General features: G+C 41.9%; 1 protein-coding gene across 3 annotated transcripts in view; it reads left to right on the top strand.

Annotated features, from left to right (window-relative positions):
• Positions 1-1,005: 1,005 nt before the first annotated feature.
• Positions 1,006-16,127, top strand: part of XYLB (xylulokinase) — an 82,390-nt gene continuing 67,268 nt past the window's right edge. Inside the window, exons 1-8 of one of the 3 annotated variants that reach the window (XM_030264223.4) lie at positions 1,006-1,166; positions 3,847-3,929; positions 4,686-4,755; positions 6,523-6,603; positions 7,835-7,921; positions 9,070-9,198; positions 10,470-10,535; positions 13,404-13,476. In XM_030264223.4, the coding sequence (XP_030120083.4) occupies positions 1,122-1,166; positions 3,847-3,929; positions 4,686-4,755; positions 6,523-6,603; positions 7,835-7,921; positions 9,070-9,198; positions 10,470-10,535; positions 13,404-13,476 (634 nt within the window). In that variant the 5' untranslated portion in view covers positions 1,006-1,121. Of the gene's footprint in view, positions 1,167-2,140; positions 2,281-3,846; positions 3,930-4,685; positions 4,756-6,522; positions 6,604-7,834; positions 7,922-9,069; positions 9,199-10,469; positions 10,536-13,403; positions 13,477-16,127 lie in introns of those variants that run through there. The other 2 variants (XM_030264222.4, XM_072925302.1) reach the window with 2 other exon arrangements.

Below are 16,127 nucleotides of genomic sequence, written 5' to 3'. Positions count from 1 at the left end.
ATGATGCATAAATTCCTTGCAAATTAAGAACTTTTCTGGTTTTTGTCAACTTCCTCCTCTTAATTCTGGTGGTTCCATAAAGACGGAGAGAAGTGGAAGAATGTTTGTATTTTCTGATAAGGTGGCAGTAGCTCTTCATGGGCCCCACGTCACTGTCATCTCAGTGTGAAGAGCTTTTTGATTATCTCATCTCTTGCTTGAGCTAGTAAAATAATCCTACATCACAGATTTCTATTTCAACATTATGTTGTAACCTAAAACTATATTTAACACACTACTTAAGAGAATTAATACAGCATAACGTTCTATCATTACACATATAATATTCATTATAACATTTGCGAAAAACCAATCATAAAAGTATGCATTTTTCACACCCACCATCACATCATCCCACCATCCCATCATCCTGATCCCAAGCCCCATAAGATTTGAACAAGGGTCTGTGCCAAACTTTGCAGGTGTTTTTTTTTTTTTAGTCGCTAACCAGTAGCTGTAGCTGGACAATTAGGATTGAGCAACTGCATTGGGAATTCCGTATGCTTGGTTAATCTCTTGTTTTAAGGAAAAGGGAAGACGGTGCCCAGATGAATGGGCTGGACAAGAGCCACCAAGAGTGAATTCAGCAGAACTGAGCAGAAACGGGGGGAAATGTGGTTACAGCAGTAGGTAATCTCGACCAACTCATGGAGTCATGGACTCAAATGCGGGTATAAGGCATGTAATTTGTAACCAATAAAAGCTGACGCCTTTGTTATAAACAGTGTAAAGTTTTGATGACCTGCGCGCCAGCCTTTTGTGCGTTACCACCCAGCTCCCTGCTTTGCGCAATCTGCAATGAAGGAACAGCATCACCTTGCCCCGTTGTGTGAACTGGGGCTGCACAGAGGGGAATGAGTCTGTGTCCGGGACAGACAAACCCCACCACGGCCGGGATCCACCACGCATCAGCCCCGGAGCTCTGCCCGGCCCCTCCGTGCGAGGGATGGAGCGCTCGTCCCGCTCCCTGCCCCCGAGCACTCATTAGCCGCGGTGCTGCCCGGGGAGGCCGGGCCAGCAGAGCCGCCCCCTTCCCGCTCCCTGCCCCGGCTCCCGGCTGAGGACCGGGGCCGTGCCGTGCCATGGCCGCTCCCTGCTACCTGGGCTGGGATTTCAGCACGCAGCAGGTACCGCGCCGCCTCCCCCGGCCCTGCCCTGCCCTCCCCTTCCTGTGGGCGCTGCCCTGGCCGCTGTGGGTGCTACCCTGGGTGCTGCCCTGGCTGCTGTGGGTGCTGCCCTGGCCGCTGTGGGGCTGCCCTGGCCGCTGTGGGTGCTGCCCTGGGTGCTGCCCTGGGTGCTGTGGGTGCTGCCATGGCCGCTGTGGGCGCTGCCCTGGCCGCTGTGGGTGCTGCCATGGCCGCTGTGGGGCTGCCCTGGACGCTGTGGGTGCTGCCCTGGCTGCTGCCCTGGCTGCTGTGGGGCTGCCCTGGCTGCTGTGGGTGCTGCCCTGGCCGCTGTGGGTGCTGCCCTGGCTGCTGTGGGGCTGCCCTGGCTGCTGTGGGTGCTGCCCTGGCTGCTGTGGGTGCTGCCCTGGCCGCTGTGGGGCTGCCCTGGCCGCTGTGGGTGCTGCCCTGGCCGCTGTGGGGCTGCTCTGGCTGCTGTGGGTGCTGCCATGGCCGCTGTGGGCGCTGCCCTGGCCGCTGTGGGGCTGCCCTGGCCGCTGTGGGCACTGCCCGGCACGGCTCCGAACGCGGGCCCGGGCTGCGGGCAGCGGGGGCTGTCCCGGAGCGATGCGGGGGATGAACTCGGCGCTCCCCGCCTCCACCGCGGCTGCTGAGCAAGATCGCGGCCAGGCCTTCCCTGTGGCGCCGCTTCCGTCCCCTCCCCGCTCCTTCCGTCCCCGCTCTCCGCCTTCCCCCGGCGGGTTTGGTTTGCCGTGCGCGGCTGCTCGCGGTCCCCGGGCCCGGCCGGGGCTCCCTGCCCGGGGCTCCCTGCCCGGGGCTCGCACCCGCTGCAGCCCGACACGGCTGACGCCAAATTATTCACGGAATCACACAATCCTTAGGGCTGGATTGCCCGGAGAGGTTGCGGACTCTCCGTCACTAGAGGCAGTCAGTAGATGGCTACACAGAATCATGTGCTTAAGGACGAATTTCCTAAAGCAGGGAGGTTGGACCGGATGATCCGCTACGGTCCCTCCAACCTGACCGATTCTGTGAGTCTGTGGAAGGGACCTCTGGAGATCATCCAGTTCAAACCTCCTGCCAAGACAGGGTCACCTGGACACAGGAATATATCCAGGTGCGTTTGGAATGTTTCCAGAGAGGGAGAATCCATGTCCTCCCTGAGCATCCTGTTCCAGTCTTAGCCACAGTCAATGTAACAAAGTTCTTCCTCATTTTGAAGCAGAACTTCCTGTGTTTTAGCTTATGGCCATAATATTTCTGAGTGACTTGTGTTTTTTAAGATGTCTATGGCCTGCACACAGTGCATGTACCTGGTTGTTCTCATATCCCCTTCACCTTCATCCCTTTCTGTTTGCCCCATCTGGAGCAGTGGGCTGTATGTCCTAATGTGTCCTGTTTCCCCGTCCTGCTAGGGATGGGTTAAATCTTGGAGGAGTGCTGTGGTCCTTTATATTTAGGCCGCATATAGACCCCCCCTACCTGCTGCTGTAGGAGCTGGGATTTGCACCCAAACCTGGCTTCCCTGTGTCTTTGTGTGAATCAAAACTCTGAACCTGGATGTTCAGGTTTCTGCTTGAAATTCTACTTTGTCGGCACAACCGGGTATTGCTGCACTGCCAATAGAAACTCTGCCCAAGTTGTGCAGAGGCCTGAACATGTTAAAAATAGGTGTTCGAGCATAAATCACCATTATGGTTGTGCTGAAGTTTGGGAGCTTGAAAAGACACATCCAGGTTAGGTTGATCAAGTGTTTTTATGGGGACATGCTGCAAGCAGAGAGCCAATTAAGCTGCAGTGGGTTAGAGCCATTTTTAAGCTAGTGCAGGTTGGTAATGAGTAGTGCCAGGGCATAGATAATGGCTCTACACTGCTATGGTAAAAATGGGGATGGCCTTGTTATTTGAATGCAGCTCCTTGAGATGACAGTCTTTGTAGGTTTTTTAAAAAATCAGTTCCTTTAGAAGCAGTTTGCACTCTCCCCCTGATTGAAATAGGCACAGAATATGAGCTTCCTTCTTGCTTTTCTTCTCAGCTCTTACTGTCTTTCTTCAGAACTAGGTGAACTTGAGTGAAGGTAGATGGGGAAAGGTTGTGGTACCCTTCTAATTTGTGCTTACAAGAAGGCTCAGCTTTATGGAGTTGAGGATGTTGCTTTCTGTTGCAGTAGCTCAAAATATACTTATGTAATGGGCAGAGTTAAATTTGCTCACCATCTGGGGAGCAGGAAAGGTGTTCAAGGTGCCCTAGAGGGTCTGTGAGGTTCCTTGGTAAGATGAGGCAAAAAAAAAGTAGGTGACATAAAAAGAAGGGGTATGACATCTTTAATTTAAGATACTGTATTCTTTGGAGGAATTGGAAAAACTGGCTACTGTGATGCAAACTATGAACCTGGTAACATGTTTGCTGTTCTTTAGCACATGCCTGTAGCCCGATCTTGTGCATTACAGGAGAAACAAAATACAAAGAAACCCACATGTTGCTGAATAGGTAACATTTTGGAAATTCACATAATAACTTGTCTAATGTAAAATTATGCCCTACTTTCAGTGAGTTCTATGGACTGGGGTGATTTTTTTTTTTCTTTTCATTTTGTCTGTGGGAATTAAATTATTATAAATGGGTTGTCAGTGCTATTCAATTATTGCTAGATTTTGTTAACTTCCTGTTTTATATCTTCTAGTTGAAAGTCATTGCTATTGATGAACAGCTGAGGGTCATTTATGAGGATAATGTTCATTTTGATAAGGACCTTCCGGAATTTAAGTAAGGCTTTTTCTATTTTATATTTTACTTGGATAATGTAATTTAAAGCTTTGGAGATTGGGGTGAGGGAGCTGTTGCCCTATTTATGGAGGCATAGAAAAAATCATGCCATGTTCATGTTTTCCACTCTCCAAGGGTAGTATAAAGAAATTAAGAAATATACCCCAAAAATTACCTATAAATAAACCATACTTTTTCTTTTGGAACTTTAGACTTGTGGACATGACGGGGTGGGATGCTCTCAGAACAGCATGTAAATTGCATGAGGGGAACATCTAAAAGGCATTTGGAGATAAATTCAGTTGTTAAGATGTAGGATGACAGTATTTGCTTACTTAAAAAATAGACTATAATTGGCAAGTGTCATCCTCCAGTCAAAAGTTTCAGTAAAACACATTTATTTACTTGATGGTTTAACAGCAGAATTGAACTTCATCTTTGAGGTTTAAGTCACTAATTGTGACAGAAATATTTATGAATCACATGCAGCCAATAAGCAATATCAGCAATGGATTCTATCACAGCTCTTACTTCAGGATCAGGGCCTTTCTTTGAAAATCACTTCTTTTACAATTGTGTCAAACATGTAATTTCATAGGAGTTGGCTTTTACTTTTTCTTGTTTCAAACTCCAATCCTTGCTCTTAAAATAAAAGCATTGTAAATTCTCTTTGGTCATTAATAAACTTGAAGAACTCTTCTTGGCAGGGAAAAAAAATTACTGAATTTACCAAGAGAAAATCCTGTTTTTCTGTAGGACTCAAGGTGGAGTCTACATTCACAGTGACAGACTGACAGTCACTTCACCAGTGCTTATGTGGGTCAAGGTATGAAAAAACTTTTATATGGATCAACTTTTTCCTTGCTGTTACAGAAATGAAAGTTTATTGTGAGCAATAGTTCAAATCAACATAGTCCTTTTGCTTACATTCTGTTTCTTTGAAGTGTTGTTCTGTGTCTTTGGTATGCAAATAGTAATGCCATCAACAAACATAGTAGAACATTGCTATCATTTTGATGGGTTTTTTTTGTTTGTTTCTCCACTTTCTACTATTACAGCATTCTGTGTGTGAGAAATTCCTTCCTGACTTTCCTTCATATGAAAAAATGACTCTTTTTTCCTCTCCTCATACACAAATGGGGCAGCTGTCACTTTGCCTTGTTTAAATCTGTTTTTGTAGCACCCAGGTGACTTAAACTATTTAATTTACAATAAGCTCTGCTTACCAATTGATGTTGCAACTGGTAAGTGGTGAAAGGGCAATTTATTCACTGGTTCCCAGTAACTTTGACTGATGCTTATTTTGAAGTACAGCATTTTTTTTTCTTTTTTAAAATAAGGCCTTTCTTACTTCTGTGCAGATTCTGCAATACTTACATGTAGGCACACAGTTTGTGGTGATTGGGGTGGGGCTGTAGCTGAGCCTCATCCCCAGTGGGTTCAGCTGTGAGAAGTGGGTAAGCAGCACCGATAGCAACGAGCCATGGAGTGCCCAGGGGCACTGAGCAACCACCAAAGGGAACAGAGGGCACACAGGGGCACTGCATCAGCATGACGGGATAAAAGGTTGGGCTAAAGAACAAGAAGGGCAGATGCTTGCAACCTTCTGAAATGGGAGGATGTTATGCTGTATAGGCAGACATCTGAAGCCTTTTGTTGAGTAAGATGTTGCTGTGTATGGACAAATGCTTAAAGCCTTCTGAAATTCTGTGGTGATGCTCTCTGTGTGTCGTGGCCATCTCAGCTGTGACACTTACGTTGTACTCTGTAAATTTTTCTTATTAGAGGGATTTGGCTAGTTAAAATATTAGAAAGGTCACAAAACCCCCCTGGTGATCCCTAGTAGCTGAAAAAGGTTTGGCAAATTTGCTTGCAGTTGGTTTTTGAACCATAATGAAGAGGCACTGTTGTAATTATTAAATCGATAAAATTACTGTGTAGGTATATATGATGTTTCTTTGGCGGTCTTGCAGTGGTCCATTTGTCAAGAGAGTTTGGGAAATGCTGATCTAAATTAAACTACTTAAGGCTAGATTAATTTTTGGTTTTAAACTTCAGGAAAATATGCCAAGAACAAAATTTGCCTAGGTGCTTGAAGTGCTAAAATCACTTGAATTATCTTTTGTTAAAGAATCTGTGAATTTGTTGGCACTGGGGACAATGGTTTTGTGGTTACCTAAACGTCTTGTAGGATGGGCTGTAGGGTATGCCCTATTAAGATTTCATAGATTTTCAAAAGTAAGAACAGAAAAGATAATGGTGCTTTGTGTCTAGCACTCTTAAAGTGGTTTTTAATGAACTGGAATTCTTTAATTTTTTCCTCTTACTTAGAATTCAAAGAACAGATCTTTGTGATTCAGCTTCTTTAAAGATCTTATTTTTCCCCTGTGTGACTCAACTTTTCTTTTATGGACTCTCACTTAATAAATTAATTTATGTAGATTTTTGAAAAGTCCATAGTCATTAACTAATTTTTCATTATCTGCCAATGAACTCTTATCAGTGATGACATAAATTTACTGTTTAATTCCAGATTGTGAGTATGCATAATTTGATAGCTCGTTACTGTCATTCCTGATTCTGTTTGTTGTAGGCTCTGGATGTGATCTTGGAAAAGATGAAGTCTTCAGGCTTTAACTTCTCTCAAGTCAGAGCTATGTCTGGTGCTGGCCAGGTTAGTTTATACAAAAAAAAATTCAGCTTTACTGTATTTATTTGATGGAGTTGAAGGTGGAGTGATAAATTTAAACAATTGTATGGCAGAAGATTGTAATGGCATAAAATAAGATCTGCATAAGCATCCACAGACATTCTTTGGAGGGAGTGGACACCTGAAGCATGCAGAGCAATCACTAGGAGATGGTGGGAGTGGAGGATGAGGTTTGCAGTGCAGTTGTTTAGATCAGCATAGTGCAGAACTGCTTGGCTTCACAGTGTTTTAATTCTGTTCATTTTGAATTTCAGCAGATCCAGGTACTTGTGGAAAATGGGGTAGGAAAAACAGCAATGAGCATGGTTTGCTAAAAGCACAGTAACATCCCACTGAGCAGTTTTTTGTTGGCTTGGTCAGGGATCTGCACAGAAACAACAAAACCCAAATGATGAAGAAATGACAAAAATGCTGCTGTGATTTAGCCTGTAGTGCATAATGCTTTTTTTTTTTATTATTTATAAAACCCACCATGACATTTAGTCAGTTAGCCAGTCTCCTCCTAGTACTCCAATAAATCAACAGAGGCCTTTATAACTTTCACAGATGATATTCAGAGTGAGGACAGCACCAAAGCAATAGCTAATTCTGACATGCAAGGTTTAGGTTATTCATCTTGATGTATCTGGGACTAATTAATCAAAACCCTTGCTTTCATCTCCATCTTTCATTGATTGCAGTTGAAAGTCTGAGCAAAGTGTCTGAAAATCAGAGCTGGTATCAAGGCTCTGTTCTGAATTCTTCATTGGAGCACAAGCTGGGGACTGCCAAGTAACTCCACCTTACTCAAGTGAAAAAAGGGAGTGATTTCCAGACTGCCCATATTCCTTTTATTTTGCCCCCTCCAGCAAGGGGGACAGACCTGTAACTGATGGATCAGGAGGCTGTGCTGAAATAGCACAGAACTAAATCTTGACTGTGGAGCCCTGGCTACAGCTCAAAGAGTCCTCAAATAAGTATCCAATGCCATTAGCAATACAGTAATTGTCCCCACTAGAAAATTCTTGAATTCAAAATAATGCTCTGATTTGCTCTGTCTTGAATAAGAGATTTTTTATGAGATCCTTGATTTAAAATGGACCATTTTTGGTCCTAATTTGGAGTGAGTTCTTTTGTTCCTTAGAATGTAATATCAGAATATGAACTTTGAAGCTTGGGAGGGCATCTCCAACTCCTGTTTCTATATTTCTTACAGCAACATGGGAGTGTGTACTGGAAAAAAGGAAGCATCCAGATTTTAAAGGATGCATCATCTGAACTGCCTTTACATCAATCAGTAAAGGTAAGGTGTACAAAAGCTCTGAAGGGAGGGCTACACTATCCTTTTTCTGGTCCTTACACATTGTTTTTCATCCTCTTTTTTTGGCTGGATTGCAAGCTCCTGCAGCATAAATGAAATGTAGTAGTTATTCCTTCTGTTGCAGGACTTTTGACATTTCATTTTCTCCTGAGTGATAGTGTGTTCTGCTTTAAAAGCTTACAGGTGCCAGTGGGTGTCCCAGAATCTTTCTGTGTCAGAGTAAGAGCCTCTTTGCTCTTCTAGAAAATGTAATATTTTTGTAAACAATCTGTAAATATTTTGTTTTTAATATATTTATATTTATATTTAATATATATTAACAAAAAATTGTGGTGAAAAGGACTGCTGTACCTGAGTTTCCTTGCGGGATGTGCAAGTGATTTCATAAGAATAAGAAAATATATCTATTTAAAAAGACCAGTTTATACTTGCCTCCAAAAGGATATAAATGTAATGTTGTGTGGACTTAATCCTAACCAAGTACCTTGTTGGCACAACATTTTGTATGTGTGTGATGGGTGAGCTTTGAACACAGACTTGACAAGCTTTTATTTAGAAAGAAAAATTGGGAGGACTCAGCTTTCCCTCTGGAAGACCCTTTTCCCCTTACTTCAGTGTCAGAAAGGACAGATATATGTTGAAAGGGGGGACTTTCGTGTTAAATGTGCTACATCATTAGTTTTGTAACTGTCTCATCTGTGCAAAACTCATGGAAATGGCATTAAAATGCTGGAATAAATGGTGTATTAAGCCACAGTTTTATTTCCAGGTGGTTATGCCATTTATTAAGGAGAAATGTGTTAGCAGAGCTGTAGGAAGATAATCTGATGGTTTGCAGAGGGGTTCTAGAAGGGGCTGAGGTTTTGGCTACCAGAGGATGTGCTGCAGGGTCTGTGAAGTGACAGCAGAAAAAGAATGTTGCTTCCCTCTGATGCAAAGTTTGGGTTGAACTTTTCATCACTGACTAACATTCTACCCAATATCTGCTTTCTGTAATTGCTGAGAGAAGGGCAGAAGGCATGTCAGAGAACTGAGCTGTGGGGTGATATGTACGGCTACTGTATTTTTATTACTCCAGCAGGGACTTCTCAGAGATCAGACTTGCTAATATAGGGTGTTCTTCATTACAGGGCTGTTTTTCAGTCAGTAACAGTCCCATCTGGATGGATTCCAGCACAGCCTCCCAGTGCAGAGCACTGGAGAAAGCCCTGGGGGGAGCCCAGCACCTGGCCAGGGTCACTGGCTCCCGGGCATATGAGGTAAGGAATGGATGGGGAGGAAGTTCCCAGCAGAATCCTGTGCTGGAAACAATTCTGTCATTCCAGGGAGCTGCTGCAGGTAGCCACCAGCCATTAACTAGGAAAGACAGAGCTTTTGAAGAAACTCCAACCATACTGCTCTTTGTATTAGTGTCACAAGGGGAGATACAGAAATTTTACAGTGAAATGAACCAAACACTGGGAATTTTGCTGCAGGAGGCAGCTGGAGCATTTGGCCAGCCAGCATTTCCCAAATACAGTGTTGGGTGGCCATGCTTAAAGTCTCAGGGCCTGGTTGTCCCTGGGAGCATCTTGTGTGGCCACATTTCTATTGGGATGGAAATCCAGTTTGTGTTACAGGTTTGTTTAGGGTAAATCCATCCAGCTACTTGTGAATCATGCTCTAAGTTTTTTCTGCAATTAAAAGATTGGCCTTTTAATATTCCCTGGAGGCTGACAAGCAGCTGTTTACCTAAGAGAAGTGTTTCAGAGGCTTGGGACTCTGTCGGAGATATGCTGTCACTTGTCTCCTCTTCCAGACTCTTCCCTCCTTGTAACTGTGACAGTGAGTTATGGAGTGGGAGCAGATCTGCCCTCCAGGCACCTCAGCACCTGGCTACTCACACTCTTGGTTCAGCAGAATAAGGCTTTAACCTCCCAAACTGATGTTTCTGTTTCTGAATCATCATGCAAGCTTTATGGTCAATGTTGAAATCAGACTTTGAATACCACTAACAGTTTATTTTTCACTTGCTAAATGTTAAGGTTTCAGTGTTAGGTTTTTTTTTATTATCTGACATAATACAAGGATGAAAAATATATATTCTCACAGCTGTTTTTAGCCTGTGCTGGAGATTGTGCTTTGAGTGTGGAACTTCCTGCTTTAATTTCAATTCACCTGCCTCACAGGCAGGTACATGGATTGTGTAGCTTAAACCTTTTCAAGGATTTGAAGGCACCATTTGAAATGTCCTGGTTCCTGTGCACAGAATAAGTGTGATTCATTCCATTGAACTGTCATTTCTGAAATGTAAATTATGGATAGTAATGCTTTTCCACATGCCTTTTTTTCAAAAGGTGAACAAAATTCTCATAATGAGACTATGTGTTATACCCTGTTTAGTGCAGATTGCCTGCTGTGCACTGACTTTCATCATGCATCAGGCAAATTAAATATCCAAAGTGCAATGTTCTGAACTCATTACACAGAGTTAATGATTATTGACTCCATTTAGGGTTTGTGTTTCTAAGCATTTGCATTTCTTTCTCAGCGTTTTACAGGAAACCAGATAGCAAAGATTTACAGCCAGAATCCTGAGGTCTACAAGCAAACTGAGGTTGGCTTAACTTCAATTTCCCTTATTGGAAAACATGGTTGAAAATCTTTTAAGATTTATTTTGTGCAGATGTTTTTACAGACCTTTTTGCTAAAGATTATTCTGATTCTTGTGTTTGAATTTAAGATGAAAATTGAAATTTTTTTATTTTTAGTTTTGTTGAATTATTAGTGGTTAGGCAGGTAAAAATCAGACATCGGTTCTACTTTAAGTGTTATTTCTCGAGCTTGTGAATAGAGCTTTAAACTGAAGTTGTTGGGGGAGGAGAACCTCAATCCATCCCACTCCTATCAGGTTGGTGCCAGGAGATACCCAGAGCCTGGAGAGGGATGGCAGGAGAGCACCTGAAGGACAGCAGCAGCCAGTAAAGTCACTTTCATTAGTGGCTCAGATTAAATGTCTGGGCAAACACACATGGCACAGAGAATAAACAGGAGTTTAGAGGGTTATGATCCTCTTGGCATCATGGAAACATGGTGGGATGCCTGCTGGAGTGTTGGAATGGAAGGATACAGGTTCTCCTAAGCTGGTTCTTATTCAAGGATCACCTCCTCCAAGCTCTGAAGAGATGCATCCCAACTAAGATTAAATCAGGTAAAAACATTGGGAGGCCTGTGTGGATGAACAAATGGCTCCTGGACAAACTCAAACACAAAAAGGAAGCCTCCAGAAGGTGGAAGTAAAGGCAGTATCCTGGCAGGAATACAGAAAGACTCTCTGAGCAGTTAGGGATCAGGTAAAGATAAAATCCTGACAAAATTAAATCTGGCCAGGGGCATCAAGGGCAACAAGAAAAGCATTTATAGCTATGTTGTTGATAAAAGAAAGACTTTGAAAAATGTAGGCCCTCTCCAAAGGAAGTGGGGGACCTGGTTACCCAGGCTATGAAGAAGGCCAGGTACTCAAGGACTTTTTTGCCTTGACCTTCACTGGCAAGAGTTCCAGCCATATCACGTGAGTCACAGCAGGCAAATCAGGGACTGGGGTGGTGAAAAACCACCCAGTGTAGGAGAAGATTGAGTTCAAGACCATCCAAGGAACAGGAAGCTGCACAAGGACCTGATGAAATACTTCCATAGGTCCTGAGGGAACTGGTGGATGAAGTGGCTAAGCCACCATTCATCATATTTGAGAAGTTGTGACAGTCTGGTGAAGTTCCCATTAACTGGAAAAGGAGAAACATAGACCCCATTTTTATAAAGGGAAGTAAGGAAGACCTGGTTTTCCATTACTTCAGTTCTTGGTAGCACTAATTGTTTTTTTAATCTCACCCTTGTATGAAGCAGTTCATTTCATGAGAAAGTGAATTGCAGTGCTGACTCTGTGTTTTGTCGGAGAATGCTTAATTTTTAATTATTCTCCCTTCTTTTATTTTCTTTTTATTTATTTTATTCTCATTGTAACTAGTAAGGTATGAGTTGAAACAGAACACTGATATGGTCTGATCATAAGCTTGAGACTAAATTTAGAGAAGGATATGTTACTGGGGGGAAGTGGGGCTGAGAACTGGTTAAACCAATTTCAGACTTTGAGGGCGGTTTGAACTGATGGCAACTTTTAGCAATAAAGCTTATGCAAGATGCATTCAAGCACAAAACATCTCTGCCAGAGCTGCTCTTGGGGACCCTCAAGGAGCACTTAACAGCTTGGCAGTTTCAATGACACGTGGAAGGTGGATGTTTTTGCTTCTGTAGGTCAGCTTGCTAAACTGGCTGGCTGATTCACAGTTTAACTTCATCCTTTTTTTCCTTCCATTTCAGGCAGCTAGTGCCCACTGGGGCACCACAGAAGGTAGGCTTTTGTTACCTGAGCACAATGTGATGTATTCTTGGGGAGAAATGCACAAAGAGCAAGTGCATCATTAAATTTCCTGGCCATTACAACCACCTCTTAGATCTCTGGCTATAGGCTGCTCTTGAATGCTGTGAAGCAGTGGTTTTGTGATCATTAATAAAAACTTGTCACTTCTGCCTCACTCCACCAGTAGAGGTTTGATTCTGTTTAGTTATTGGGTGACAGCCATATTTCTTCTGAGTGAGTCACAGCACAGAATGAGGAATTTGTCTGCTTTTGTGCCAGCTTCTTGGGATCAGGCAATACTTGATCATGCAGAAAGCCTGCTGGTGGCTGGTTAACCTGCTAGCTCACACAGCAGGCATGAAGAGGAGGAAGGTTCGTGGTGGATCAGTGTCCTGTGTCATATGGGGCATTTTTTGGCCAGCCCTACAGCTGGATTTCGTGCAGCTGGGGCATGCCCTGAGGCAGAGCTGCAGGCAGGGGCTCAGTTCAAAGCTGATTATTACCAGCTCCTGGGAGTAACTCCTGGGAGGTCTGGGGTCTCAGCTGGAAGGAAGGCAAAGGGTTGTGCACAGGTGCTAAAGGTGCTCACAGAGCTTTGCCAGAGCTTCTAAAACTTTACAGACCTGTGCTGTGGGTAGGGCAGAGCAGGGTTCTGAGAATTTCCTCTGTCATAACACATAGCTGGTTTTGTGGTGGTGTTTTTTTTTTTTTTTTTTGGTGTTGTTTTTATCTTTGTTTTCCTTTGAAAATGAGGTTCTATAGTAGACTGAAGTTGTGGATTCATGCTAACACAGTATGATAACATACAAGGTGTGTTTTGCATGTTTCAGAAGCAGAGCTATTAACAACTTTCATAATGGGGTTACTTTCAGATTGATATGTGCTGTGTTACTGCAATGGTCAGAACTAAATAATCTTTCTAGATGTGTTTTTGTGTGCTTTCTGGGCCTAACCTTAGGCATCTATTAACATTTGCTGCTTCCAATTATTTTATTTGCTTTCCAATTACTTTCTTTGAAGTGAATACTGATGTGACTCACTGTTTCTCACTTTTTTTTTTTTTTCCAGAGAATCTCTTTGGTCAGTAGCTTTGCAGCTTCCCTTTTCCTAGGAGCTTATGCACCCATTGATTACAGTGATGGTAAGTGTGGGCTTTATTCATAGTAACAGTTTAACAAGGAAATTTTCCTTCCCATCTCCACATTACATAGATGGAGGACAAGGTGTCTGATATTTGTTTTCAATCTTTAAATTTTAATGACAAGTATATTAGATTTTTAAGCTACGTTACGCCTTTCAGTTTGTTTGTTATGCTTATCTCTCCTTGTCGTACTGATTCCCACTTCTATCAACTTGATCCACAGAAAAAATTCTTAAATGTAATTTTTTTCATTATTTTGTGATGCATAAAGGAGTGGTGAAAGATCCTCTAGAAGCATCAGAAAGTTGTGGAATCTTAAACTAAACTTCAGAGTTCTGGTATTTGCTCCTTGGTTTAGCTCAGAGGTGCACAGGATGTGTACATGATATATATTCTGATGATTTCTTCCCCACCTAACTGGAGTATGGCTCTAGAAGAGAAGTATATTTTCAAAATGAACCAGGAAAAAAGGCATAAATAAAGCTAAATGTACTAAACCCAGTTAAAAAAAGAAATCTTCCATATCTCTCCATTCATCATAACAAAGACAAAAAAGTGACAAGACTACTGTCTCTCTTTTCTGTTGTGTGTTATCTCAGTTATCCATTTTTAAATGGCAATTTAAAATGGCAATCACAAAGGAAAGCATTTTCCTGGGAGCTCTGCTGTTATTTCTAAAAAGCATTTCTGATTTCTGCTCTGAAACTAAGAGGATATATTTCAGAGCTGAAAGGTTAGATAACAAGGCTCTCTACAGAATTTTTGCATTATAGAGACATGGTTGACACCCATGTGTTAAGACCAATTCATTTTTTTCTCCTTTGTTATTCCATCAAATCTTACAGGAAAAGACAAGACACCTCAATTTTAGCTAATGGACAACTTGCTATCAGAGCTTCCAGTTATACTTGAGACCTGAGAAATGGCAAAGCAATCCATGCTTATTTCATATCACTTGTGACATTATAATATCTGTTTTCTGGTTCTGTCCTTTTAGCCAAAATTCACAGCTGAATTATGTTTTTGTGTATTATTTGCAACAATAACTTCTTGGAGGTCTGCACTTTGCTCCTCAGCAGGCCCAAATACTGAGCACTTGGGCTGCTCAGCCACCTACTGTATTTCAAAGAAAGATAGCGAGATATTTAGGTGCTTTTTCTGATAAAGAAACATATTGGGTTTTATTTTTCAGTGAGAGTGAAGTGTTAATTTTGATTCTAATGTTTAAAACTATAAGCACTAAAAATATCTCATGTTTGGGTATTTTTAGTTTTTGGTAATATTGCTTTACCTTTTCTGCTTGGAAGCAAGTGGAGGAAAGCCATGCTTCTCCAATTTCAGAACATGAAAAATTGGAAAACAAAATATCTTAAAGTAAAAATAATTAATTTCCTTAATTGGAAAATTTTCTTAGACAATCACATTTTCAAACAGCTCCAGGAGAGCCTGTTCTGTTACATCTGTGGGTATTTAGAGAACCTGAGTCCATGTTATGTGCTGTTCAGAGCATGTAGGATTATTAAACCTTTGTGTGAAAAAAGATAAGAGAACTAAGCAGTATGTTACAGTTCTCTTTACAAGACAAAAGTTTTTTTGGCATTGTAAGCTATATTTTGCTTCATTCTTTCCTTTCTTCTGTTAATACAATGAAAGAATTCTAATTCCAGTAATAAAATATAAGTATAGTGGATGCAGTAGTTATTTGGATGCAGCTGAAAAATTGTTTTCTTGTCATTTACAATTTCTTGCAATTCACTTGATCTTTTACTTAGCACCTATGTATTGTAGTTTAAAATGCATCTCTCAAAATAATATTCAGATAATAGATCTATTCTTTATTTCTGTAGGTTTAACTTCAGGTCATATCTTTAAAAGACCCTGTCAAATTGTTTAGCTCTACACAATAACTTATCTCCAAATTGACAGGTTATTGTGGGAAATGTGCTATTCAGTTCCAGGATTTTTTCTTTTTCTTCTTAAAGGTCCAATCTTTTAAGGTTCAAATCACTTATGAATCGCTGAGCACCCTGAGTGATTGATTTAAAAAAAAAATGAAATCACCTTCTAGTGGAATGAAGAATTATTTTTATTTATATTGTGCAGATGTTAAAAGTAAGATACATCTGGGACCTAAAGAAGTTGAAGACTTGGGGCATTATTTCTTTCAGAAGATATCTTCAAGAACAGCAATCCATCTCTTGACCTAGTGAAGCTTTATCTTTTGAAATGCTTTTGTAAGAGCCTTAGGCAAATTGTAGCTTAGCATACTTGTTTTTTGCTGTTCTACCAAAAAAAGGATGTGTTGGACTGAAGCCTTTTCAAAAGGGGTGTGGTGGGCTGAATTTGGTCCTCCTGTAGCTTGTGTGGTGTCAGCAGTTACACTTCCCATGGCTTTAGCTCACTGGAAAGGCAATGCAGAGGGCTGTGATGCAGAAACAGATGCACTTAACTGCTTATAAATGTATGCAAATATTGATCTTTACTTTGTTGATTAATCAAACCAGTTAGTCTGCATTGCTGGGTCATTGTAATGAAAGTGTTTGTATTCTCTCCTTTCCCCCCAAGTGTTCAAGCACTTCTGTATTTCTAGTAAATATTAGCAAGTCCTCCTTGTGCTCCTGGTCATTCTGTGCTAAAAGTCAGTGATGTGT

This window comes from Taeniopygia guttata, chromosome 2, assembly GCF_048771995.1.
Source record: "Taeniopygia guttata chromosome 2, bTaeGut7.mat, whole genome shotgun sequence".
NCBI classification, from domain to species: Eukaryota; Metazoa; Chordata; class Aves; order Passeriformes; family Estrildidae; genus Taeniopygia; species Taeniopygia guttata.
The sequence above is the reverse complement of the archived record's forward strand: the minus strand, read 5'-3'. Positions and strand labels throughout refer to the sequence as shown.